The sequence below is a fragment of the Oncorhynchus keta genome, chromosome 14, assembly GCF_023373465.1.
Source record: "Oncorhynchus keta strain PuntledgeMale-10-30-2019 chromosome 14, Oket_V2, whole genome shotgun sequence".
In the NCBI taxonomy this organism is placed as follows: domain Eukaryota; kingdom Metazoa; phylum Chordata; class Actinopteri; order Salmoniformes; family Salmonidae; genus Oncorhynchus; species Oncorhynchus keta.
The window spans coordinates 50,511,310-50,536,569 of NC_068434.1; the positions used below are offsets into that span (position 1 = coordinate 50,511,310).

The 25,260-nt window shown below is 42.5% G+C and overlaps 1 protein-coding gene across 4 annotated transcripts; it reads left to right on the plus strand.

The window, feature by feature from the left end:
- Positions 1-416: 416 nt before the first annotated feature.
- surf4l (surfeit 4, like) lies at positions 417-24,792 on the plus strand. 4 transcript variants are annotated; one of them, XM_052462646.1, is made up of 7 exons: positions 436-660; positions 1,832-1,967; positions 2,776-2,962; positions 13,370-13,446; positions 13,595-13,638; positions 22,652-22,838; positions 23,267-24,792. In XM_052462646.1, exons 2-7 carry the CDS (start codon positions 1,938-1,940, stop codon positions 23,531-23,533), a joined length of 792 nt encoding a protein of 263 aa, XP_052318606.1. In that variant the 5' UTR covers positions 436-660; positions 1,832-1,937; the 3' UTR covers positions 23,534-24,792. The 4 variants fall into 4 exon arrangements, with proteins under 4 accessions (XP_035642254.1, XP_052318606.1, XP_035642249.1 ...); XM_035786361.2 differs by lacking the exons at positions 1,832-1,967; positions 22,652-22,838; positions 23,267-24,792 and adding exons at positions 14,131-14,246; positions 14,441-17,887 and having other exon boundaries at positions 417-660; XM_035786356.2 differs by lacking the exon at positions 1,832-1,967 and having other exon boundaries at positions 442-660.
- The last annotated feature ends 468 nt before the right edge of the window (positions 24,793-25,260 follow it).

Sequence of the window (25,260 nt, forward strand, 5' to 3'; positions counted from 1 at the left end):
ACACAAATTATTATTTACAATGACAGCCTACCCTGGCCATGCTGGGCCAATTGTGCACTAACCTCCCAATCACAGCCAGATGTGATACAGCCTGGATTTGAACCAGGGACTGTTATGACCCCTTGTAACACTGAGATGCAGTGCCTCCTGTGTCACTCAGGAGCCCTAGCAGCATGAATATAAAATGTCAAATATAAAACTTCGGCTGTGAGTGATGGAAGAAGATTGGCCTCGAAGACAATTCATTGAAAAATTCAATGGATATTTGTCACAAAGGTGATGGTGACAGTTTCTTCTTAAATCATTTTGAAAATTGACTTCTCTTTGAGGGCGTTTTCTGGGCTCGCGTCAGTTAAACTGCAGTACCGCCAGTCTCCTCTGTCTACATGGGATGGTGTGCTTCCCAACCAGAACATTAGTCCCTTGTATACGTGGCACGCTATGGCAATTACTGCCTACAGAGGGAGCTGTGTTATGGGGCGGAGGTAACGCTTGCACTTCTTCGATGAAGAGGTAGCGTCTGAAAAAACTCAAGGCGACAGGTCAGATTTTTGTCAGTTAGAATTCTAGGAAACTACAGTGGCACCAGCAGTACCAGACTCAGAGCGTGACATGGGGCAGAATGATCTGATGAGCAATGCGGAGGACGTGGCAGACCAGGTAGGCAGTGCACAAGGCCCTCGCGGCCACGACAGAACCAGACAGGAGTCATCATTGAATTAAGGGGAGGGAGTCTGCTCACTTTTTCATGATAGCGAAACTAGAATGTGGATAAAAAAAGTGAATGTATATTAATGAACCAATGATGGTGTGTGTAGGTAGTCCCTTCCCGTTTGAGTTATTCTTCAATCGTACAGTCATGAATCCGAAACAGTTGCAGTAGTGGCTACCTCTGGTTTAGCTTTCTTTCGAAAGCACTTCTGCTCCGTATGTGTTGGTTTCAGCGGTTACATTCGTCCACATTTGGTACATTTCCGACGCTGTGTTCCTACTCTTAGAAACGTCTATAATAATTGTTTTCGAAACTTATGCTGATATGCCCCTGACGGAATTGTTATAATAAAAAAATATAGCAGTTATGCTTACACACAGGTGTTCAGCGCAAGCTATATAGGCGGCCACGTGCTAATCAGCCATGTCTTCCATCTGTCTTTGGAAACAAGCAATGTAAACATGGAGATATGGCCGTGTGGGAACACTAACCATATAAAGGTGTGTCGTAGTTGAACCTTTTTTCGTTTTTAGAAAATCGTTAAGCTTAAATGAAAGATACGTTCCTTATGTTTCCAAAAACGTACAGCAAGCGATATGTTAATTTGTAGACTAGTGTCGGGGCTCTTAACAAAACTCACCCAGTCAGAACATACTATCAACAGGTGGACTGCTAAATCAGTTAGTGTCTATGAATTGTCTACCTCAGGCTGTTTGCAGTAAACACAGTAACGGTAATGGTCATTATGGCCATACAGTTATATTTTTGTTTCATGAGACCAGAGGACATTTCTCAAAAAAGTACGATATTTGTCCCCGTGTGCAATTGCAAACCGTTGTCTGGCTTTTTTATGACCGTTTTGGAGCAGTGGCTTCTATCTTGCTGAGCGGCCTTTCATGTTATGTCGATATAGGACTCGTTTTACTGTGTGTGTATATAGATACTTTTGTACCTGTTTCCTCCAGCATCTTCACAGGGTCCTTTGCTGTTGTTCTGGGATTCATTTGCACTTTTCGCAAGTACGTTCATTTCTAGGAGACAGAACGTGTCTCCTTCCTGTGTGGTATGATGGCTGTGTGGTCCCATGGTGTTTATACTTGCGTACTATTGTTTGTACAGATGAACGTGGTGCCTTCAGGCGTTTGGAAATTCCTCCTAAGGATGAACCAGACTTGTGGAGGTCTATTCTTTTCTGAGATCTTGGCTGATTTCTTTTGATTTTCCCATGTCAAGCAAAGAGGCACTGAGTTTGAAGGTAGGCCTTGAAACACATCCACAGGTACACCTCCAATTGACTCAGATGATGCTTCTAAAGCCATGACATAATTTTCTGGTATTTTCCAAGCTGTTTAACCCTTTCACACGTACCATCACTTCCAACGAATTGGGGATAGTTTAACCAAAATATGCAACAAGACCTAGAATTGCCTTGTTAAGCCAAATTCATCATATTCACGGGCTTAACTTCCGATGGAAATTTACAGTTAATTTACGATCCTTCGCATCCCTAACTGCGATATGTAACTATCGATCCACCCCACATCACTACTATTAGCCTACATTCTAGTGTACTGATATATCCTAGCCTATAGCCTAACATCAGAGGGACAGTACAAGCAACAGTGCACCCTCCCTTCACCGATCCCCTGTAGACAGAACCGTAAATCGTAGATTAGTAAATCTGCTTATAAGAACACATACCCGGTAAGCAAATCATCTTCTCCTGGCTCCAACCAGTGGCAATGCTGGGGGCATTCCAAGTTGTCTGTTATTATGCTAATGCATCCCAGAAGATGTCATATTAACCTGAGACGTTCAACACTTGTGACTGGACAGAAGACGACCTGCCTGAAACGCCACTAATGACTACAATAGTTGATCTTAGATACTGATCTTGGGTCATTTTAGCATTTTCCTCACTCATGGTTAAGGTTTGGATTGAGGGAGGGATCCTAGATATGTACCAAGGGAAAACTTAACCTCACACCTGCAACTGCATGTGTTGTGACTGAGCTACTCTCTCTGACTAACCATTTAATCAACCACTTCCTCTTTCCTGGCAGTTCCTGAGAGTGACCAAACAATACCTTCCTCACGTGGCACGCCTGTGTCTGATCAGCACCTTCCTGGAGGACGGCATTCGCATGTGGTTCCAGTGGAATGAGCAGCGGGACTACATTGAGGCCACCTGGAGCTGTGGTTACTTTCTGGCTGCCTGCTTCGTGTTACTGAACCTGCTAGGACAGCTAGGTGAGTTACTTGAACCTGTTACTGAACCTACGGGAACCGTTGCACTGTAAAGCTTCTCCCTGAGTTGCCAGCTTAATACTGTAATTTTGCTTTACCGCAGAGAGGCTCTAATGTATTTGACAGTACTATTTTCCTTACTGTAAAAAGATATTGCAGCTCCCTGCTGTACATTTTAATGGATGCTGTAATTTTTTACAGTAAGCAAAATAGTACTGTCAAATACATTACAGGATCTCTTCTCACCAATTAGGAAAAGAATAGAATGAGAGATGAGCACTAGTTACTCTGTGGGTAAAAAGACAGGTGACAAGGGACATATATCAAGCTTGTGTGTGTGTGTGGTCATCCACATCGGCGTTAAACTAATGTCAAAGCTTACATGCATACCTTTATAACATGACTTAATGACGCCACATAAAATGTTCACTACATGTGCAACACAGCATTCCTAACCTAGCCCACAATGTCTGCTGTGTGGATCGAGCACTCATTTGAAAGAATAAGAATATTTCAGTGAGACAACTCAAAGGCGAAATCCATTAATGACAAGATAATGGAATTCATTGCCATTGAAAATCAACTGTTTTGTCATGGTTGGTGTGGGCTTTTGTGACTGGTTGAGCACTGGTACACACTAATGTTACCATGTGCGCTATTGTTCAGATGTTTGCCCTTCTGGAGTTACACTGTGATAGAGTCACTGCTATTAGCTTCACAACGTACTATGGAACGCCGTTTGGGTCTTTGCGTATCAAAAAAGATGCATGTCAAATAACACTATTTGACAATAACACTTTGACGTGTTAAATAAGCTTTTAATTTGACACATCAAATAATACCGTTCTATTATAGAGTGTTCTCTTCTGAATTTGCACGTGCAAGCCAAGCGCCACCACTACTGAGCGCCAGTAGCACTGTCAAAGCTGTAAAAAAAAAAAGAAACTGCATTCATTTTTACTATTCTTAGAAAGGATTTAGTAATCCTTGTGATTTAAGTATTAGCTTGGTAGCCACTTGTTGTTCGCCTATTGAAATTGAACTTCAGTTAATGTAAATAAATGGCTAGCCAGTTAATTAACCCTGTTGCCCAAAGCTAATGTTATAAGCAGCCAGATAGCTTCATCTGGCTAGTGAGGCTCGACCTGACCTGGTTGTGTGTTGTGCCTAATCCTTATTGTGGCTTTCTTCACAAGAGTGGAGTTTGCCTTCAAAATAAAAGTACCTCTTTGAAAGTGAAGCATAAGGTTACAATTGGTGGAATAATGCCATATTTAGACAAGATAATGTTAAACAAGGTTGGAATGTGAAGCAATGAAGTGGGGGTTCAGTCTACTCTGTGACACCCACAGAACACAACTGTTAAGAGTTTATGCAAATATTAGCGTTGTAGCCCTTCTGGAAGGGACTGTGACTTGTGGGAAATCACCTCCCCAGTCAGCCTATTGAGTGTATTGACATTCATATTGCACTGTAGAGCTTTACCTAAGGATTGGGGATCAATGAAATGGGGTAACGGTCTACTCAATACCCAATATATTTTTTTCCCAGCGTCGTCCTCAGAGTTATCAGGCTCCTAAACATCCACACAGTATTGTTTCTCCTCGAATAGTGTTCAATACACACTGGTTGACAAATGTGGCTCAATTCAGTTGTTTCAGAGTCTGAGCCATGATGCTAATGTTCTCTGGGTGTCACTGAGCAGACTGATAACCCATGTCATTGAGCCACAATCCTAAATAAACTGTACTAGAATGCTTAAAAGGCCGCAGGATTTTTGGCAAGGAAAATATTGGATATCGGTATTGGCCAAAAAATGTCATATCGGTGCATCACTCGTTGGCACCATGTTTCATGAGCTGAAAAAGGAGATCCCAGAATTGCATGTGTCTGCACCTATTTGTCTCTACAGTCCCGTAAGGTGTATTTTTACCTGTGTTTTTAAAATCTGATTCTACTGCGTGCATCAGTTACCTGATGTGGAATAGAGTTCCATGTAGTCATGGATCTACAGTTGAAGTTTACATGCACTTAGGTTGGAGTCATTAACTCGTTTTTCAACCACTCAAAAAATGTCTTGTTAACAAATTATAGTTTTGGCAAGTCGGTTAGGACATCTACTTTCCATGACACAAGTCATTTTTCCAACAATTGTTTACAGACAGATTATTTCACTTATTCACTGTATCACAATTCTAGTGGGTCAGAAGTTTACATACACTAAGTTGACTGTGCCTTTAAACAGCTTGGAAAATTCCAGAACATTATTTCATGGCTTTAGAAGCTTCTGCTGGGCTAATTGACATCATTTGGGTCAATTGGAGGTGTAGCTGAGGATGTAATTCAAGGCCTACCTTCAAACTCAGTATCCCTTTGTCAAGGTATTGGAGTGGCAATCACAAAGCCCTGACCATAGAAAATGTGTGGGCAGAACTGAAAAAGCGTGTGCAAGGAGGCCTACAAACCTGACTAAGTTACACACATCGTGGGAAAATCAAAAGAAATCAACCAAGACCTGAGAAAAAAAATTGTAGACCTCCAAGACTGGTTCATCCTGGGAGCAATTTCCAAACACCTGAAGGTATAAACACCATGGGACCAAGCAGCCGTCATACCGCTCAGGAAGGAGACGTGTTCGTTCTCCAAGAGATGAACGTACTTTGTTGCGAAAAATGCAAATCAATCCAAGAACAGCAAAGGAACTTGTGAAGATGCTGGAGGAAACAGCTACAAAAGTATCTATCCACAGTAAAAACGAGTCCTATATCGGTATCACCTGAAATGCCGCTCAGCATAGAAGGAGCCACTGCTCCAAAACCACCATTAAAAAGCCAGACAACAGTTTGCAACTGCACATGGGAACAAAGGTCATACTTTTTGAAGAAATGTCCTCTGGTCTGATGAAACACAAATGGAGCTGTTTGGCCATAATGACCATCGTTTATGTTTGGAGGATAAAGGGGGATGCTGGAAAGCTGAAGAACACCATCCCAACCGTGAAGCACGGGTGGCAGCATGTTGTGGGGGTGCTTTGCTGCAGAAGGTGCACATCATAAAATAGATGGTGTCATGAGGGGGGGAAATTATGTGGATATATTGAAGCAGAATTTCATAGGAAGTTAAAGTTTGGTCGCAAATGGGTCTTCCAAATGGACAATTACCTCAAGCATACTTCCAAAGTTGTGGCAAAATAACATAAGGACAACGAAGTCAAGGTATTGGAGTGGCCATCACAAAGCCCTGACCTCAATCCTATAGACAATTAGTGGGTAGAACTGAAAGTCTGTGCAAGAAAGGAGACCTACAAACCTGACTCAGTGACACCAGATCTGTCAGGAGGAATGGGCCAAAATTCACCCAACTTATTGTGAGAAGCTTGTGGAAGGCTACACAATTCTTGACCCAAGTTAAACAATTTAAAGGCTTTGCTACCAAATACTAATTGAGTATTTGTCAACTTCTGACCCACTGGGAATGTGATGAAATAAATAAAACCTGAAAATTCTCTACTATTATTCTGACGTTTCACATTCTTAACATAAAGTGGTGATCCTAACTGACCTAAAACTGGGAATTTCTTCTAGGATTAAATGTCAGTAATTGTGAAACTGAGTTTAAATGTACTTGGCTAAGGTGTATGTAAACTTCCAACTTCAACTGTATATAAACTCAGCAAAATGAACTTAACAAGATTCAACAACTGAGACAAACTGAACAAGTTCCAAAGACATGTGACGAACAAATGGAATGTCCCTGAACAAAGGGAGGGTCAAAATAAAGTAAATGGTCAGTATCTGGTGGCCACCAGCTGCATTAAGTACTGTAGTGCATCTCCTCATGGATTGCACCAGATTTGCCTGTTCTTACTGTGAGTTGTTACCCCACTCTTCCACCAAGGCACCTGCAAGTTTCCGGACATTTCTGGGAGGAATGGCCCTAGCCCTCACCCTCCGATCCAACAGGTCCCAGATGTGCTCAATGGGATTGAGATCCGGCCTCTTCACTGGCCATGGCAGAACACTGACATTCCTGTCTTGTAGGAAATCACACAAGAACAAGCAGTATGGCTGGTTGCATTGTTATACTCGAGGGTCATGTCAGGATGAGACTGCAGGATGGGTACCACATGAGGGAGGAGCATGTCTTCCCTGTAACGCACAGCGTTGAGTATGTAAACCCCTAGGCTAATGACTTCTCCAATAGCTAATTGAAGTCAGCTAACCTGGAGTCCAATCAATGAGATGAGATTGGAGATGTTGGTTCGAGTTGCATTGCCCTATAAATAACACTCAAGTTTGTTTGCTTTTCACAAGAAGCATTGCCTGATGTGAACCATGCCTTGAACAAAAGAGATCTCAGAATATTAAGAATGGTTGACTTTTGTGATCCTTCCCAGGTATCTCAAAGCCTTGATGTTAATCAGTCCACGGTAAGACAAATTGTCTATAAATGGAGAAATATCAGCACGGTTGCTACGCTCCCTAGGAGTGGCCGTCCTGCAAAGATGATTGCAAGAGCACAGCGCAGAATGCTCAAGGAGGATAAGTAGAATCCTACAAAATGTCAGCTAAGGAGTTACAGAAATCTCTGGAATATGCTAACATCTCTGACATGTATCAAATTGTATTTGTCACATACACATGGTTAGCAGATGTTAATGCGAGTGTAGTGAAATGCTTGTGCTTCTAGTTCTGACAATGCAGTAACAACCAACGAGTAATCTAACAATTCCACAACAACTACCTTGTACACACAAGTGTAAAGGGATGAAGAATATGTACATAAAAATATATGGATGAGTGATGGTACAGAACGGCATAGGCAAGATGCAGTAGATGGTATAGTGTACAGTATATACATATGAGATGAGTAATGTAGGGTATGTAAACATAAAAGTGGCATTGTTTAAAGTGGCTAGTGATACATTTTTCCATTATTAAAGTGGCTGGAGTTTAATCATTATGTTGGCAGCAGCCACTCAATGTTAATGATGGCTGTTTAACAGTCTGATGGCCTTGAGATAGAAGCTGTTTTTCAATCTCTCAGTCCCTGCTTTGATGTACCTGTACTGACCTCGCCTTCTGGATGATAGCGGGGTGAACAGGCAGTGGCTCGGGTGGTTGTTGTCCTTGATGATCTTTATGGCCTTCCTGTAACATCGGGTGGTGTAGGTGTTCCTGGAGGGCAGGTAGTTTGCCCCCGGTGATGCTTTGTGCAGACCTCACTACCCTCTGGAGAGCCTTACGGTTGTGGGCGGAGCAGTTGCCGTACCAGGCGGTGATACAGCCCGACAGGATGCTCTCGATTGTGCATCTGTAAAAGTTTGAGTGCTTTTTCTACAGCCTCCTGAGATTGAAGAGGCGTTGCTGCGCCTTCTTCATCACGCTGTCTGTGTGGGTGGACCAATCCAGTTTGTCTGTGATGTGTACGCCGAGGAACTTTCCACCCTCTCCACTACTGTCCTGTCGATGTGGTTAGGGGGGTGCACCCTCTGCTGTTTCCTGAAGCCCACGATCATCTCCTTTGTTTTGTTGACTGAGGTTATTTTTCTGACACCACACTCCGAGGGCCCTGACCACCTCCCTGTAGGCAGTCTCGTCATTGTTGGTAATCAAGCCTACCACTGTAGTGTCATCTGCAAACTTGATGATTGAGTTGGAGGCGTGCATGGCCACGCAGTCGTGGGAGTACAGGAGAGGGCTCAGAACGCACCCTTGTGGGGCCCCACCGTTGAGGATCAGCGGGGTAGAGATGTTGTTACCTACCCTCACCACCTGGGGGCGGCCCCGTCAGGATGTCCAGTTGCACAGGGCGGGCTTGAGACCCAGGTGATGACGAGTTTGGAGGGTACTATGGTGTTAAATGCTGAGCTATAGTCGATGAATAGTATTCTCACATAGGTATTCCTCTTGTCCAGATGGGTTAGGGCAGTGTGGTTGCGATTGTGCCGTCTGTGAACCTATTGGGGCGGTAAGCAAATTGGAGTGGGTCTAGGGTGTCAAGTAGGGTGGAGGTGATATGGTCCTTGACTAGTCTCAAAGCACTTCATGATGACGGTAGTCGTTCAGCTCCGTTACCTTAGCTTTCTTGGGAACAGGAACAATGGTGGCCCTCTTGAAGCATGTGGGAACAACAGACTGGGATAGAGATTGATTGAATATGTCCGTAAACACACCAGCCAGCTGGTCTGCGCATGCTCTGAGGACGTGGCTGGGAATGACGTCTGAGCCTGCAGCATTGCGAGGGTTGACACGTTTAAATGTTTTATTCACGTCGGCTGCAGTGAAGGAGATTCCACAGGTTTTGGTAGCGGGCCATGTCGTTGGCACTGTATTGTCCTCAAAGCGAGCAAAGAAGTTGTTTAGTCTGTCTGGGAGCAAGACATCCTGTTCCGCGATGGGACTGGTTGCTTTTTGTAATCCGTGATTTGACTGGAGACCCTGCCACATACCTCTCGTGTCTGAGCCGTTGAATCTACTTTGTCGCTATACGGAGGCTTACCTTGTTTGATTGCTTTGCGGGGGGAATAGCTACACTGTTTGTACTATATGGTTTCCAGTTTACATAGAATCAAATAAAGTTTGTTCAGGGCCGTTTGTCTGCTTGGGGGGGAATATATGCGGCTGTGATTATAATCGAAGAGAATTCTCTTGGTAGATAATGCGGTCGCCATTTGATTGTGAGGTGAACTGTCAGGTGAACAGAAGGACTTGAGTTCCTGTATGTTATTATGATCACACCACGTCTCGTTAATCATAAGGCATACCCCCCCGCCCCTCTTCTTCCCAGAAAGATGCTTGTTTCTGTCAGCGCGATGCGTGAAGAAACCAGCTGGCTGTACCGACTACGATAGTGTGTCTCGAGTGAGCCATGTTTCCGTGAGGCAAAGAACGTTACAGTCTCTGATGTCCCTCTGGAATGCTACCCTTGCTCGGTTTTCATCAACCTTGCTGTCAAGAGACTGGACATTGGGGAGTAGTATGCTTGTGCCCGTCTCCGGAGCCTGACCAGAAGGCCGGCTTGCCCCTTTTACGGTGACGTTGTTTTGGTTCGCCGGCTGGGATCCGATCCATTGTCCTGGGTGTTGGGCAAACCACGGGATCCGCTTCGGGACAGTAGTGTTCCTGGTCGTAATGATGGTGAGTTGCCGTTGCTCTTATATCCAGTAGTTCCTCCCAACTGTATGTAATAAAACCTAAGATTACCTGGGGTACCAATGTAAGAAATAACTCGTAAAAAACAAAATAGGAAAGTGAAGCGGCCATCTCTGTCGGCGCCGGAAGTACGATACGTAAAACACTAAACAAGAATGGTGTTCATGGGAGGACATCACGGAAGAAGCCACTGCTGTCCAAAGAAAACATTGCTGCTCGTCTGAGGTTTGCAGTAGTGCACCGGGATGTTCCACAGCGCTAATGGCAAAATATTCTGTGGACAGATGAAACAGTTGAGTTGTTAGGAAGGCACACCAACATCAAAACCTCATCCCAACTGTAAAGTATGGTGGAGGGAGCATCACAATTTGGGTCTGTCTCAGGGCCTGGAAAACTTGCTATCATCGATGGAAAAAATGAATTCCCAAGCTTATCAAGACATTTTGCAGGAAAATGTAAGGCTATCTGTACGCCAATTGAAACTCAACAGAATTTTGGTGACGCAACAGGACGACAACCCAAAACACAGAAGTAAATCAACAGAATGGTTTCAACAGAAGAAATTACGCCATCTGGAGTGGCCCAGTCAGAGTCCTGACCTCAACCTGATTGAGATGCTGTGGCATGACCTCAAGCTGTTCACACCAGACATCCCAAGAATATTGCTGAACTGAAACAGTTTTATAAAAAGGAATGATCCGCAACTACAGAAAACATTTGGTTGATGTTATTGCTGCCAAAGAAGGGTCAACCAGTTATTAAATCAAAGGTTTCACACACTTTTCCCACCCTGCACTGTGAATGTTTACATGGTGTGTTCAATAGACATGAAAACATCAATTTATTATTAGTTTTAAGCAGACTGTGTCTATTGTGACCTAGATGATCAGATCAAATTGTATATGACCAATTTATCTAGAAATCTAGGTATTTCCAAAGGTTCACATACTTTTTCTTGCAACTTTATACAAGGTCCCACAGTTGACAGTGCATGTCAGAGCAAAAACTAAGCCATGTGGTCGAAGGAATTGTCTGTAGAGCTCTGAGACAGGATTGTGTCGATTATTTAATCAATTTTAGAACAAGTCTGTAACTTAACAATGTGGTTAAAGTTGAGCTCTGAATACTTTCCGAATGCACTGTCTCAAGTTTGAGGGATCATGCTGACTGCAGGAATGTCCTCCAGAGAATTGAATGTTCATTCTTCAACCGTAAGGCACCTCCTACGTCAGTTTTGAGAATTTAGAAGTACGGCCAACCGGCCTCAACTGCAAACCACGTGTAATCACGCCAGCCCAGAACCTCCACATCTGTTTTTTCACCTGTGGGATTGTCTGAGACCTTCCACCCGGACAGCTGATGAAACGGAGTATACACAACCAAATAATTTCTGCACAATCTGTCAGAAACCGTCTAAGGAAGCTCATCTGCAAGCTCGTCGTCTTCACCATGGTCTTGACTTGACTGCGGTTCGGCATTATAACAGACTTCTGTGGGAAAATGCTTACCTTCGATGGCCACTGGCACGCCGTAGAGGTGTGGTTTTACAGACTGTACCAAGCAGATTGCATGGTGTCGTGTGGACTAGCAGTTTGCTGATGTCAATGTTGTGAACAGAGTGCCCTATGGTGGTGTTATAGTATGGGCAGGCATAAGCTACGGACAATGAACACAGTTGCATTTTATCGATAGCAATTTGAATGCACAGAGATACCGGGATGAGATCCTGAGGCCCATTTTGCCATTGAGCTGCTGCCATCACCTGATGTTTCAGCATGATAATGCAATGCCCCATGTCGCAAGGATCTGTCCACAATTCCTACATGCTGAAAATGGCCCGGTTCTTCCATGGCCTGCATACTTACCCGACATGTCAACCATTGAGCAGGTTTGGGGTGCTCTGGATCGACATGTATGACTTTGTGCTCCAGTTCACGCCAATATCCAGCAACTTCTCACAGCCATTGAAGAGTGGGACAACATTCCACAGGCCACGATCAACAGCCTGATCAACTCTATGCGAAGGAAATAGTCACACCAGATACTGACTGGTTTTCTGATCCACGCCCCCTACCTTTTTTTTAAGGTACTGTATCTGTGACCAACAGATGCATATCTATATTCCCAGTGATGTGAAATCCATAGATTAGGGTGTCATGAATTTATTTATATTGACTAATTTCCTTATTTGAACTGTAGCTCAGTAAAGTCTTGGAAATTGATGCATGTTGCGTTTTATATTTTTGTTCAGTGTATAAACAAATCACGGTAGCTGCTGAAAATATTCTTCCACTTCAAGATATTTACTAAAATAGTCTGAGCGTCATGCGTCTCACCCGACAGCATGAGGTTGGCGCCTGAGACCGATTATTTGAACATTTATGTACATTTTTACATGAGGCTTCCAATTAGTTATAGTATTTTTCTAAGCTTTTTACCCACGGTACATTGTAGTCTAAAGCATCCATGCTGTGAAACACTTGAAATTACAGTCTTAGTGTCGGTGAGTTAGTAAACATTCTAGAGCACCGAGGTTAGCTCCTGAACCTACCAGGACAATTAGGGGAGTTACTGAACCTACTAGGACAGCTAGGTGTGAGAGGCTAGTTGTTCACTATGGAGTGAGTATGTTGGTGCAATTTCTGGCAATGCCTGAGGAGACTGCTAGTAGGGCTGGGAATTGCCAGGCGATACGATTGCGATACGATTATTATCACGATTCTTATGTGCCGAGACGATATGTATTGCAATTCTCACTTCTATATGTATTGCGATTTGATGTTCCAAACATATTGCTCACTATATGTCTGCTGCAGAGATGAGAAAGCATGTTAAAATAGGTTTTGATCACTCATTGAAATAAAAGTGCTGAAAACATGTTGGCTAACTTTAATACAAAGAAAATGCTAAAGGATGAATAATACCAGAGTTTTGGCGCAGGTACAGCCGACTAGTGCTAGCTAATACTACCTATCAGTCAAATATTAATATAATATCCTGATACGTTACTGTATCGATTTTATTCCCCATCACTATCTAGCAGATGAGGGATGGCCAGTTGCAGTTACGTTGGGCCCTGAACTGGCCTAGGGAGGGGGAGAATCCAGGCTGTATCACATCCGGCCGTGATTGGTAGTCCCGTAGGGCGGCGCACAATTGTCCCAGGGTAGGCAGTCATTGTAAATAATAATTTGTTCTTAACTGACTTTCCCCGTTAAAATAAACAAATGTTATTGTTCATCTCTCTTTCAAACAGGTGGCTGTGTCCTTATCCTCAGTAGGAATTGTGTCCAGTATGCTTGCTTTGCATTATTTGGAATCCTTTCTTTACAGGTAAGTTTAAACTTGTTTTTCTTTAATTGTATATGGGCTGAATACAGCAGAAGATGAAACCATTCATGATACTATATTCTGTTTACAATCTTTATAATTAAATACATAAGGGAAACCAGTGTCTCACTAAATCATCTTACCATTTCAGACAATTGCCTACAGCATTTTATGGGATCTTAAATTCTTGATGAGGTGAGTCCTTTGACTGTTTGTATTTTTCAAACGAACCAATGAGTGCAAAGTTGGTGGTCATAATCTTTAAACACAAATGTCCTTCTGTGAGGCACAGATCAGAGCAACACGCCCCAGCGAATGATCGTGGTTCCTCCTTTAAAAGTTGCGAGCTTATGTAACGGATGTGAAACGGCTAGCTTAGTTAGCGGTGTGCGCTAAATAGCGTTTCAATCGGTTACGTCACTTGCTTTGAGACCTTGAAGTAGTAGTTCCCCTTGCTCTGCAAGGGCCGCGGCTTTTGTGGAGCGATGGGTAACGATGCTTCGAGGGTGACTGTTGTCGATGTGTGCAGAGGGTCCCTGGTTCGCGCCCGGTTATGGGCGAGGGGACGGACGTAAAGTTATTCTGTTACACTTAGACCATGGGACTTAGAGGTACCCAGCGTCATGGCTTCATTGCTCCAGACCACAAGGGGGAGTCAGAGCACTTATTATGCATTTGGGTCCCAAGGTTTTTATATCACCAATCATATAGAGTGGTTCCAATGACAAATTTGACGCGAGCCCGCCCGTTCCTGGTGGCTTTCTTCAACGAAGATGGCTGACAACATTACGGGGGAAGCAGATGTAAGTAGTTATAATGCCATAACGAGTCAAGCTAAACATGTACAATTGAGAGGAATATGTTAGTTAATGTAGAGACATGTCATAAAGTTAATTCACAAAAATCACAATTTAGATAGCTAACGTTAGCCAGCTAGCTATCTGGTGTTATGATGTAAGTACTGTATGACATTGTAATTCATGTTTAATGTTTTTAGGGACTTCTGAGCAAACCAGGCTGTCGTCTTGGAAAACAGTGGATGGGAAGAATCTAGCTAGCATTTACTGCAAATTGAATGTACAATTGTGTAAGCTTTGGGGCGGCAGGGTAGCCTATTGGTTAGAGCGTTGGAATAGTAACAAAGGTTGCAAGTTCGAATCTGCGAGCTAACAAGTTACAAGTCTGTTGTTCCGTGCCTAAACAAGGCAGTCAACCCTAGGAACGCACTGTTCCTAGGCCGTCATTGGAAATAAGAATTTGTTCTTACCTGACTTGCCTAGATAAATAAAGGTGTTAAAAAATAAATAATAATAATTGGCCAAGTTAAATAAAGGTAAAATAAAAGCTTGCCATGTAATGCAGCTGAAGTAACATAGCTAGCTAACTATTTACTTGCTTATTGTGTAGTGGAGGATAAAATAACTGTATGCCTATGGATGTGTAGCTAGCTACAGTATGTAGCTGATCTGTGTAAGGACCCCAAGATGTTAGCTTCTGAACTAATATTCATACCAATCTATGAACCTCGGCTATCAGAGTTGTTGTATCAACTTCAAGTCCGAATGCCATTAATAAAGCCTATGGATTGAGTAGAATATACAGTTGAAGTCGGAAGTTTACATAGACTTAGGTTGAAGTCATTAACTTGTTTTTCAACCACTCCACAAATGTATTGTTAACAAACTATAGTTTTGGCAAGTCTGCTAGGACATCTACTGTGTGCATGACACAAGTAATTTTTCCAACAATTGTTTACAGACAGATTATTTAACTTATAATTCACTGTATCACAATTCCAGTGGGTCAGATGTTTACATACAAAATTATTTAATGGCTTTAGAAGCTTCTGATAGGCTAATTGACATAATTTGAGTCAATTGGAGGTGTAGATGTATTTCAAGGCATACCTTCAAACTCAGTGCCTCTTTGCTTGACATCATGGGAAAATCAAAAGAAATCAGCCAAGACCTCAGAAAAAGAATTGTAGACCTCCACAAGTATGGTTCATCCTTGGGACCATGCAGCCTTCATACCGCTCAGGAAGGAGACTCATTCTGTCTCTTAGAGATGAACGTACTTTGGTGATTAGTGCAAATGAATCCCAGAACAACAGCAAAGGACCTTGTGAAGATGCTGGAGGAAACGGGTACCAAAGTATCTATATCCACAGTAAAACGACTCCAATATCGACATAACCTGAAAAGCCGCTCAGCAAGGAAGAAGCCACTGCTCCAAAATCGCCATAAAAAAGCCAGACTATGGTTTGCAACTGCACATGGGGACAAAGGTTGTACTTTTTGGAGATATGTCCTCTGGTCTGATGAAACGAAAGTAGAACTGTTTGGCCATAATGACCATTGTTAATTTTGAAGGAAAAGGGGGAGGCTGGCAAGTGGAAGAACACCATCCCAACTGAAGCACCCCCCGTGGTAAGCATGTTGTGGGGGTGCTTTGCTGCAGGAGGGACAAAATAGATGGCATCATGAGGAAGGAAAATTGTGAATATTATTGAAGTAACATCTCAAGACATCAGTGGAAGTTAAAGCTTGATCGCAAATGGGTCTTCCAAATGGACTATGACCCCAAGTTAAGGACAACAAAATCAAGGTATTGGAGTGGTATCACAAAGCCCTGAGCTCAAACCTACAGAAAATTAGTGGGTAGAACTGAAAAGGCGTGTGCGAGCAAGGAGGCCGACAATCCTGATTCAGTTACACCCGCTCTGTCAGGAGGAATGTGCCAAAATTCACTTATTGTGGAAGGCTACCTGAAATGCTTGACCCAAGTTAAGCAATTTGAAGGCAATGCTATCAAATACTAATTGAGTGTATTGTCAACTTCTGACCCTCTGGGAATGTGATGAAATAAATAAATCATACTCTATCTACTATTTTTCTGACATTTCACATTCTTAAAATAAAGTGATGATCCTAACTGACAGGGAATTTTTACTAGGATAACATTTTTGTAATTGTGGAACTGAGTTTAAATGTATTTGACTAAGGTGTATGTAAACTTCCGACTTCAACTGGAATAACTTTGTGCCAAGGATGCAAGTCCTATATATAGTGGGGCAAAAAAGTATTTAGTCAGCCACCAATTATGCAAGTTCTCCCACTTAAAAAGATGAGGCCTGTAATTTTCATCAAAAGTACACTTCAACTATGACAGACCAAATGAGGAGAGAAATTCCTGAAAATCACATTGTAGGATTTATTTGCAAATTATGGTGGAAAATAAGTATTTGGTCAATAACAAAAGTATCTCTAATGTTATATACCCTTTTTTGGGCAATGACAGAGGTCAAACGTTTTCTGTTAGTCTTCAAGGTTTTCACACACTGTTGCTGGTATTTTGGCCCATTCCTCCATGCAGATCTCCTCTAGAGCAGTGATGTTTTGGGGCTGTTGCTGGGCCACACGGACTTTCAGCTCCCTCCAAAGATTTTCTATGGGGTTGAGACTGGCTAGGCCACTCCAGGACTTTGAAATGCTTCTTACGAAGCCACTCTTTCGTTGCTCGGGAAGTGTGTTTGGGATCATTGTCATGCTGAAAGACCCAGCCACGTTTCATCTTCCAATGCCCTTGCTGATGGAAGGAGGTTTTCACTCAAAATCTCACGATACATGGCCACATTCATTCTTTCCTTTACACGGGTCAGTCGTCCTGGTCCCTTTGCAGAAAAACAGCCCTAAAGCATGTTTCCACCCCCATGCTTCACAGTAGGTATGGTGTTCTTTGGATGCAACTCGGCATTCTTTGTCCTCCAAACACGACGAGTTGAGTTTTTCGCTAGGAACCCCAGATGGGGGGAGATTATCAGGGGTCTTGTATGTCTTCCATTTCCTAATAATTGCTCCCACAGTTGATTTCTTCAAACCAAGCTGCTTACCTATTGCAGATGTCTTCCCAGCCTGGTGCAGGTCTACAATTTTGTTTCTGGTGTCCTTTGACAGCTCTTTGGTCTTGGCCATAGTGGAGTTTGGAGTGTGACTGTTTGAGGTTGTGGACTGTCTTTTATACTGATAAGTTCAAAAAGGTGCCGTTAATACAGTTAATGAGTGGAGGACAGAGGAGCCTCTTAAAGAAGTTACAGGTCTGTGAGAGCCAGAAATCTTGCTTGTTTGTAGGTGACCAAATACTTATTTTCCACCATAATTTGCAAATAAATTCATAAAAAATCCTACAATGAGATTTTCTGGATTTTTTTTCTCTCATTTTGTCTGACAGTTGAAGTGATGCTGTATGATGAAAATTACAGGCCTCATCTCTTTAAGTGGGAGAACTTGCACAATTGGTGGCTGACTAAATACTTTTTTGCCCAACTGTACATGTACTGTAGTTATTACCACGCATGCGATCCCCACATTGTAGCCTGTACATTGAGTATATTCACTGATCATGTACTCTTCCTTGGCAAATAAAGGTGTGGTTCAGGTATGAATCTGACGTTATTTTTCAGTCCTATCCAATACCAGGTGTATCTGCATTACAATTACACACTTGCAGTGTTTACCACTCCTGCTCCTGGGACGTCAATGATTACACATTGTAACTATGCAATAGACTAGAAACATGATTGATTTGTAATTCATATATACAGAAAAACTATGCATATCTAACTCCATCTGCATTAATCTGAGGACACAGGATATTATTTCAATGGGATACTTAATTTCAGCCAGTGGAGAATGCGAAACGCTTTATTGAAAGAAGTTCATTATCCAGGTGTTAATACATGTATAATTATTAATATTATAAATACAAGTTCAATCTGTACTTCAATGCATATAAGGTGTGCATTATAAAATGAGGGGAGAGGGGTGTAGAAGGGAAAGAGGTAAGAACAGAGGTAGACAGCATTTGATTAATTAATTAGTGCTAATACCCTAATATTCTCTCAGTTCATCACAATTACGTAGTGTTTCCTAACTAGCCTTGGGCCGAAGGTTATCTTAAGTAGGTGAAGTGGCGATGACGGGACTGGATTCCCCTCACATCAAAACATACCTGCAGACGATAAACCGATGGATAGAGAGCATGATTAAGCCTTCTTCTTTTATTCTAACACGGTCAGTCATCAGGAGGTGAAATGCAAAACTAATCTTGGATAATTAACTCTGGGACTACTACATCTATGTATTTCAATGTAAAGCATCTCTTTAACAATATTTCCTTTTGACCTATGATCATGCTGTGCCCTCTGTGTCAGCCAGTTCAGATGCGGGAGGGGTTCACCGACAACTGATATAACCTAGAGGATTTAGGGAGGAGAGGTATGAAGTGAAGGAGAGACATACTTGTGTGTGTGGTCTCACCTGCTATCCACACTAAGTGGACAAAGAGTACTTTATGCTGAAAAACAAGACACACGAGGACATAAGGGAATATAATGTCATTTATTAGACATAAATACCACTTGAAGCTTGATGACTTGATCATTTGAATCAGCTGTGTAGTGCTAAGGCAAAAACAAAAATGTGCACAGGTGTTTGGAGCATTCCGTAATGCCACAGCTGGTGAGGTGTCAGTTCGCCTCTGTACTTAAATGGTGATTATTCCATCTCTGAAATGCTGCAGATCTGCCCATAGATGAGGTAGGAACATATCCCACACAGAAGAGGTGGATAGAATTCAACAGGTCAATGTATCCTCCTCCCTCAACTGCATGTGAGACAGGTTCCATGTACAACAAGACAGGCAGAGGGAAAAAGAACACAGAACAGTTTAATTACCTCTGGTTATGGACACTTGCCAGGAATAACGCTTCCACGGTCTGTTCCTCGGACAGTGAACATCTAGCAATATCTACATTTTTAACCCCTTGATCAGCTCATACTCAAAGTACAGAAAATAGCTTATTGTTTTGTAGATATGAAAACAATAACTTGAGATATGACCATTCAATCTAAAGCAGCAGATGTCGTTTTCAGGATACGTCAATACAGCACAAAGCTTAACACCAGACTGGTATTGTGGTTGTTCGTGAGGTGATGGGAAATATGCAATATGGATACAAAATAATATGCTTACCTTTTGTATCTTGAAAAAAAAATGCATTGGAATTTAATGTTTAACCTATTAACCTTCATTATTTATGTATTACCAGTTGAAGAACAACTACAATTTCATACTTATTCCTAGACACATTTTCAATGATGTAAGAATAAAGAAGTTTAAATAACTAGATTTGAAAAAGAAACTCAACAAAAAAAGAAACCTCTCACTGTCAACTGCGTTTATCTAAAGCAAACTTAACGTGTATTTGTATTAACACAAGATTCAACAACTGAGACAAACTGAACAAGTTCCACAGACGTGACTATCAGAAATGTAATAATGTGTCCCTGAACAAAGGGAGGGTCAAAATAAAGTAAACAGTCAGTATCTGGTGGCCACCAGCTGCATTAATTACTGCAGTGCATCTTCTCATGGACTTCACCAGATTTGCCAGTTCTTGCTGTGAGATGTTACCCCACTCTTGCACCGAGGCACTTGCAAGTTCCCAGACATTTCTGGAGGTGAATGGCCCTAGCCCTCATCCTCTGATCCAACAGGTCCCAGGCGTGCTCAATGGGATTGAGACCCGGGCTCTTCGCTGGCTATGGCAGAACACTGACATTCCTGTCTTGCAGGAAATCACGCACAGAACGAGCATTAGGGCTGGTGGCTTTGTTGTGCTGGAGGGTCATGTCAGGATGAGCCTGTAGGAAGGGTACCACATGAGGGAGGATGTCTTCCCTGTAACGCACAGCGTTGAGATTGCCTACAATGACAAGCCCAGTCCGATGATGCTGTGACACAAAACCGCGACTCGTCAATGTCGAGCACTTCTTGCCAGTCCTGTCTGATCCAGCGACGGTGGGGGTGTGCCCATAGGCGACGGTGATGTAAGGCAGGTCCTCACCAGACAACAGGCCTACAAGCCCTCAGTCTAGCCTCTCTCAGCCTTTTGAGGACAGTCTGAGCATTGGAGGGATTGTGCGTTCCTGTTGTAACTCGGGCAGTTGTTGCCATCCTGTGCCTGTCCCGCAGGTGTGATGTTCGGATGTACCGATCCTGTACAGGTGTTGTTACACGTGTTCTGCCACTGCCAGGATAATCAGCTGTCCGACCTGTATTCCTGTAGAGCTCTCTTAGGCGTCTCACAGTACGGACATTGCAATTTATTGCCCTGCCCACAACTGCAGTCCGCATGCCTAAGGCACGTTCACGCAGATGAGCAGGGACCTTGGGCATCTTTCTTTTAGTGTTATTTCAGTCAGTAGAAAGGCCTCTTTAGTGTCCTAAGTTTTCATAACTGTGACCTTAATTTCCTTCCGTCTATAAGCTGTTAGTGTCTTAATGACCGTTCCACAGGGGCATGTTCATTAATTGTTCATGGTTCATTGAACAAGCATGGGAAACGGTGTTTAAACCCCTTACAATGAAGATCTGTGAATTTCTTTGGAATTTTACAAATTATCTTTGAAAGACAGGGTCCTGATAAAGGGACGTTTCTTTTTTTTTTGCTGAGTTTACGATTTGTATCAATGTGGATGAGAGATGGGTGCAGGAGCAAGCAATGCAACGAAGCTGGATCATTCTGGCAATGATACCTGCACCATCTACACTCTGCAAAGACTTCGCCATTGTACACGATGGCCCGTTGCTCTGAGACTTCCTTTGACCATTCTAAAGCCCACATGGGGCATCCTTGCATTCCCTGACAGACATATTGTGTTCTTTCATCCTTCAGGAACAACGCTAACTGTTACACTGTCATGAAATATGATTATATATTGACTGTGAAACAAATAGGACATGGCCTGCTTATGAGTTGCCATGAAAGAAAGTTAGATTAATTAAACTGAAAATGGCGAGAACAGGCATTCGTAGCTAAATTATTTTGTTTAGCTTGAGAATAATAATTGCATGATTCATTCTATGGTATGTATGTATGTAATTTAGTACAATGTTATGAACCAACACTGAATCGTAGGAGCTATGTAAAAGTTGGACGGAAGAATGCCCAGTGCTGCTTACCTGATGCCATCACACAGTCCTTCGTAGTTGTCCGCAGAGTCGAAAGAGCGTGTCCTTGTGGTAGCTTGCAACTCAATGAAGTAAAGTAATTACTTTTTAAATAAGTTACCTTACATGTTTTGTTGGCTACACATGTTTTGTTAGCTACACTGTCCACATAGCATATCATTACCGCAGTATGTACCAGTATGTTAGATATCTACCTAACGTTAGTAGTTATACATCAAACTTGACAGCGTATTAACTACAGGCTATCTAACTACCCAACGTTTATGGACTTGATTATTCCTGTCATTCTTAGCTAAATGGTATTGTCGGTGTGCGTTCTCAATGGACATTCGGGTGCTTTCGTAAATTCGTTCTGACTATCTACTCCGTTTTCAGAGCACTCTCATCTGAGTGTACCAGAGCTCGGGAATAATGAATTTACGAGCACTCAACACCCGTTGATTATGGCCAGTGTCAGTAAACGTCGGCAAAAATGCATAATTAAATTGTTTCCTGCAGCACAATTACAGTCACCAACTCTCTGGTTAACAGAACATGCCTAACCAGCTCTGCTTGGGTGAGTAAAATGGTCAGAGTGGTCTCATTTGTGTATGGAAGTAACTAGGAAGCTAGCCAACATTAGCTTGGGTGCTTGACTGCCTCGGCTCGAACGTCCAGTGTGTTCTCCGAGAGCGAAACGGTCAGAATTTACCCAGAGGGTTTTTCGTTTTTCATGGAATAAAAACACCATCATATCAATCAAATTAAGCAAGTGCCAGTCAACCGTTTGGACACACCTACTCATTCCTGGATGTTTCTATAGTTTTACTATTTTCTACATTGTGAAATAATATTGAAGACATCACAACTATGAAATAACACATATGGAATCAGTTACAAGGACAGCCTACTCCTTCCTCCCCGTTGGGGGATTGAACCCCGGTCTCCCGTGTGTCTGCAATATGGAAGACTATCAAATACTTCTCAGATGCCCTCTAGTGGTCAAACTAGCAGTAACAGAAAAAATGGCTGAGAATTAAATGACGTGCCACAGAATGCTGAGGCAGCACGTAAGGTGTGCCGCAGTATGACGCAACTTTTAAAGGAGGAACCACTGCACATCTCTGTGCAAAACTGCAAATACACTTGCTTTGCTTAACTCTTTCTCCCTCTCACTCTGCCTCCTCCTTTCCAGGAACCTGGCCCTGGGCGGGGGGCTCCTGCTGTTGCTAGCCGAGTCGCGTGGGGAGGGGAAGAGCATGTTTGCTGGGGTGCCGTCAATGGGAGAGCACTCGCCCAAGCAGTACATGCAGCTGGGCGGACGGGTTCTCCTGGTGCTCATGTTCATGACCCTGCTGCACTTTGACCCCAGCTTCATCTCTGTGAGTTCTGAGCTCCTGCATACCGATTCAAATCGCATTTGTTCTTTACTTTTAATTCAGCATTTGATCGAGCCTGCCTGGATGAGGGTGTTTATTTAAATTGTATTTATTTTTTTTACTTTTGGGACTTCCATTGGTTTCATTGCGAGCTCAATCAAGCACCTCATGTATTTGAAAAAAACATTTGATTCTATTTGAACCCGGGTCTAAACTGTTTGTCTCAGGCAGTCAGCTTGTATTCCCTTATTTATTAATTAACATTTTATTCAAACTACTTTTGACTAGGGGTGCCTGGACAATAGTACTGCACTATATAAAGTATAGGGTTCCATTTGGGATGCAACCATATCAACATGCTTCTGTAATCCTGGTACGAGTTTGAATGAACATTGACTGCTGTCCTACTGTACACCTTCCCATAATTTTAGATTCTGCAGAACCTGGTGGGCACAGCTCTGATCGTGCTGGTGGCAATCGGCTTCAAGACCAAGCTGGCCGCCCTCACCCTGGTGTTGTGGCTGTTTGCCGTCAACGTATACTTTAATGCCTTCTGGATGGTGCCCGCCTACAAGCCCATGCACGACTTCCTCAAGTACGACTTCTTCCAGACCATGTCGGTGATCGGTGGGCTGCTACTGATTGTGGCTCTGGGGCCCGGTGGGGTGTCCATGGACGAAAAGAAGAAGTTGTGGTGAGACTCGACCCAAGTTACTAGGACCGACAGGACAGGGACCCCCCCCCCACCTTACCGAACATGGCCTAAGCAGTACGCACCTCTACCCCCCTCAGCACTGTCTCATTCTCAGTCTGCCTGTCTCACTCTCCCTCGCTAACTTTTCTGTGACTGTCCTCCACAGGCACCTTTACAAATGGTTTGCAGTCTTTATTTTGCTACTGTAGCTCGTCGTGACATGGCCATCTCTCGATTTGGGGATATTCAATACATCACTAATGTTTTTTGTCTTTTAAAACAAATATATATTTTAGTGACCAATTTTCAAGGTATTGTCTTTAATGGTGTATTTGTACAATTTATATTCTGTAATTCTTTCATGCTTCTTTTGCTATTTTTTTGTGTGCATCTTTTGTCTATGCTTTCAATAATGCCAGCCCTTAACTAAAGACACAACCCACTGTTTTAGAGGACAAGTTTTACACACTTGTGTGTAAATGATGGTAGCTGCTTTTGTGCTGATTTGAGTTAGCACAGAATTACTATATTTATGGTTAGGTAGGTTTCTATGAAGGGGCAAATGCAGTACTTTCTATCAAATATTTTAAGTTAGGATGAACAAGGGATAAAAAAGTACCTTTTGGCGAGTTGCATAATTTGACAGTTCAATGAACTGGGGCAGCAGGTAGCCTAGTGGTTAGAGCGTTGAGCCAGTAATCGAAAGGTTGCTAGATCGAATCCCCGAGCTGACAAGGTAAAAATCTGTCGTTCTGCTCCTGAACAAGGCAGTTAACCCGCTCTTCCTAGGCCGTCATTGTAAATAAGAATTGGTTCTTAACTGATTTGCCTAGTTAAAATAAAAAAGCATGTTAGCTGCTTTTTACTGTATTTGTCCACTTTGAGTTTCTCTGTGCCTTTTCAAATGCCTTGTAGAATCTCATGAACACCTTAAGCCATTTAATGTACAGACACTTTCACATGAGGGGATTTCTATTCTGTTCTTTATTTAAATTTTGTCACAACTATGAGTCCTCATAGCATGTTAAACTATTCCATATGACAAATGTGAGTGCTGTCAATTGAGTCCAAAGTTTACAATTGGTTAATTATAGTATTCTATGTCATCCAGCACAACAGGGCCATTTAGCTTTAAAGCCCTCTATCATTGGTTTCACTCAGTGTTTTTCCATTTATTAAAGTATGAGAAAAATAATGATTTTCTATTTGTTTTTGAATATTTATAAATCATAAACAAAAGCATAAACTCTGGTGTGTTTATTACGGCTCTGTGTAGATGGCTGTGTTTCTCCGCACAATTTTTTTCCACCATGAATATCAAGGCTCCCATGATATCAGGAAATAATTGACATTTTGAGGGCAGTCTAAAAGTATGAATTTTCACTGTCCTCATAACTCGTGACTGCTAGATTTTCCACTATTCTTTTTCATGATAGGTGAATCAAATATTTAAATGCACTAAAGACCTAAGTTGATAAATGGATACATGTTACATTTTTTATTCTAGTTCAAACCAGATCTTTTTTAAATTTGTAGCTCAACTGTTAATCTTTTAGTTGTGCCATCTACTGGACAAATCTGAAGTTATGGACACAGTGGTTTTATTGGCATAACTGAGTAGCCCCGACTCCTCCCACTGACTCAATACTAGCAATCAGGAGTTCCTGTCAACGCGGAAGAGACCATGAGGGGGCATCAGTTTAGGTTTGCAATCTCCTCCCAGGCTGTCTC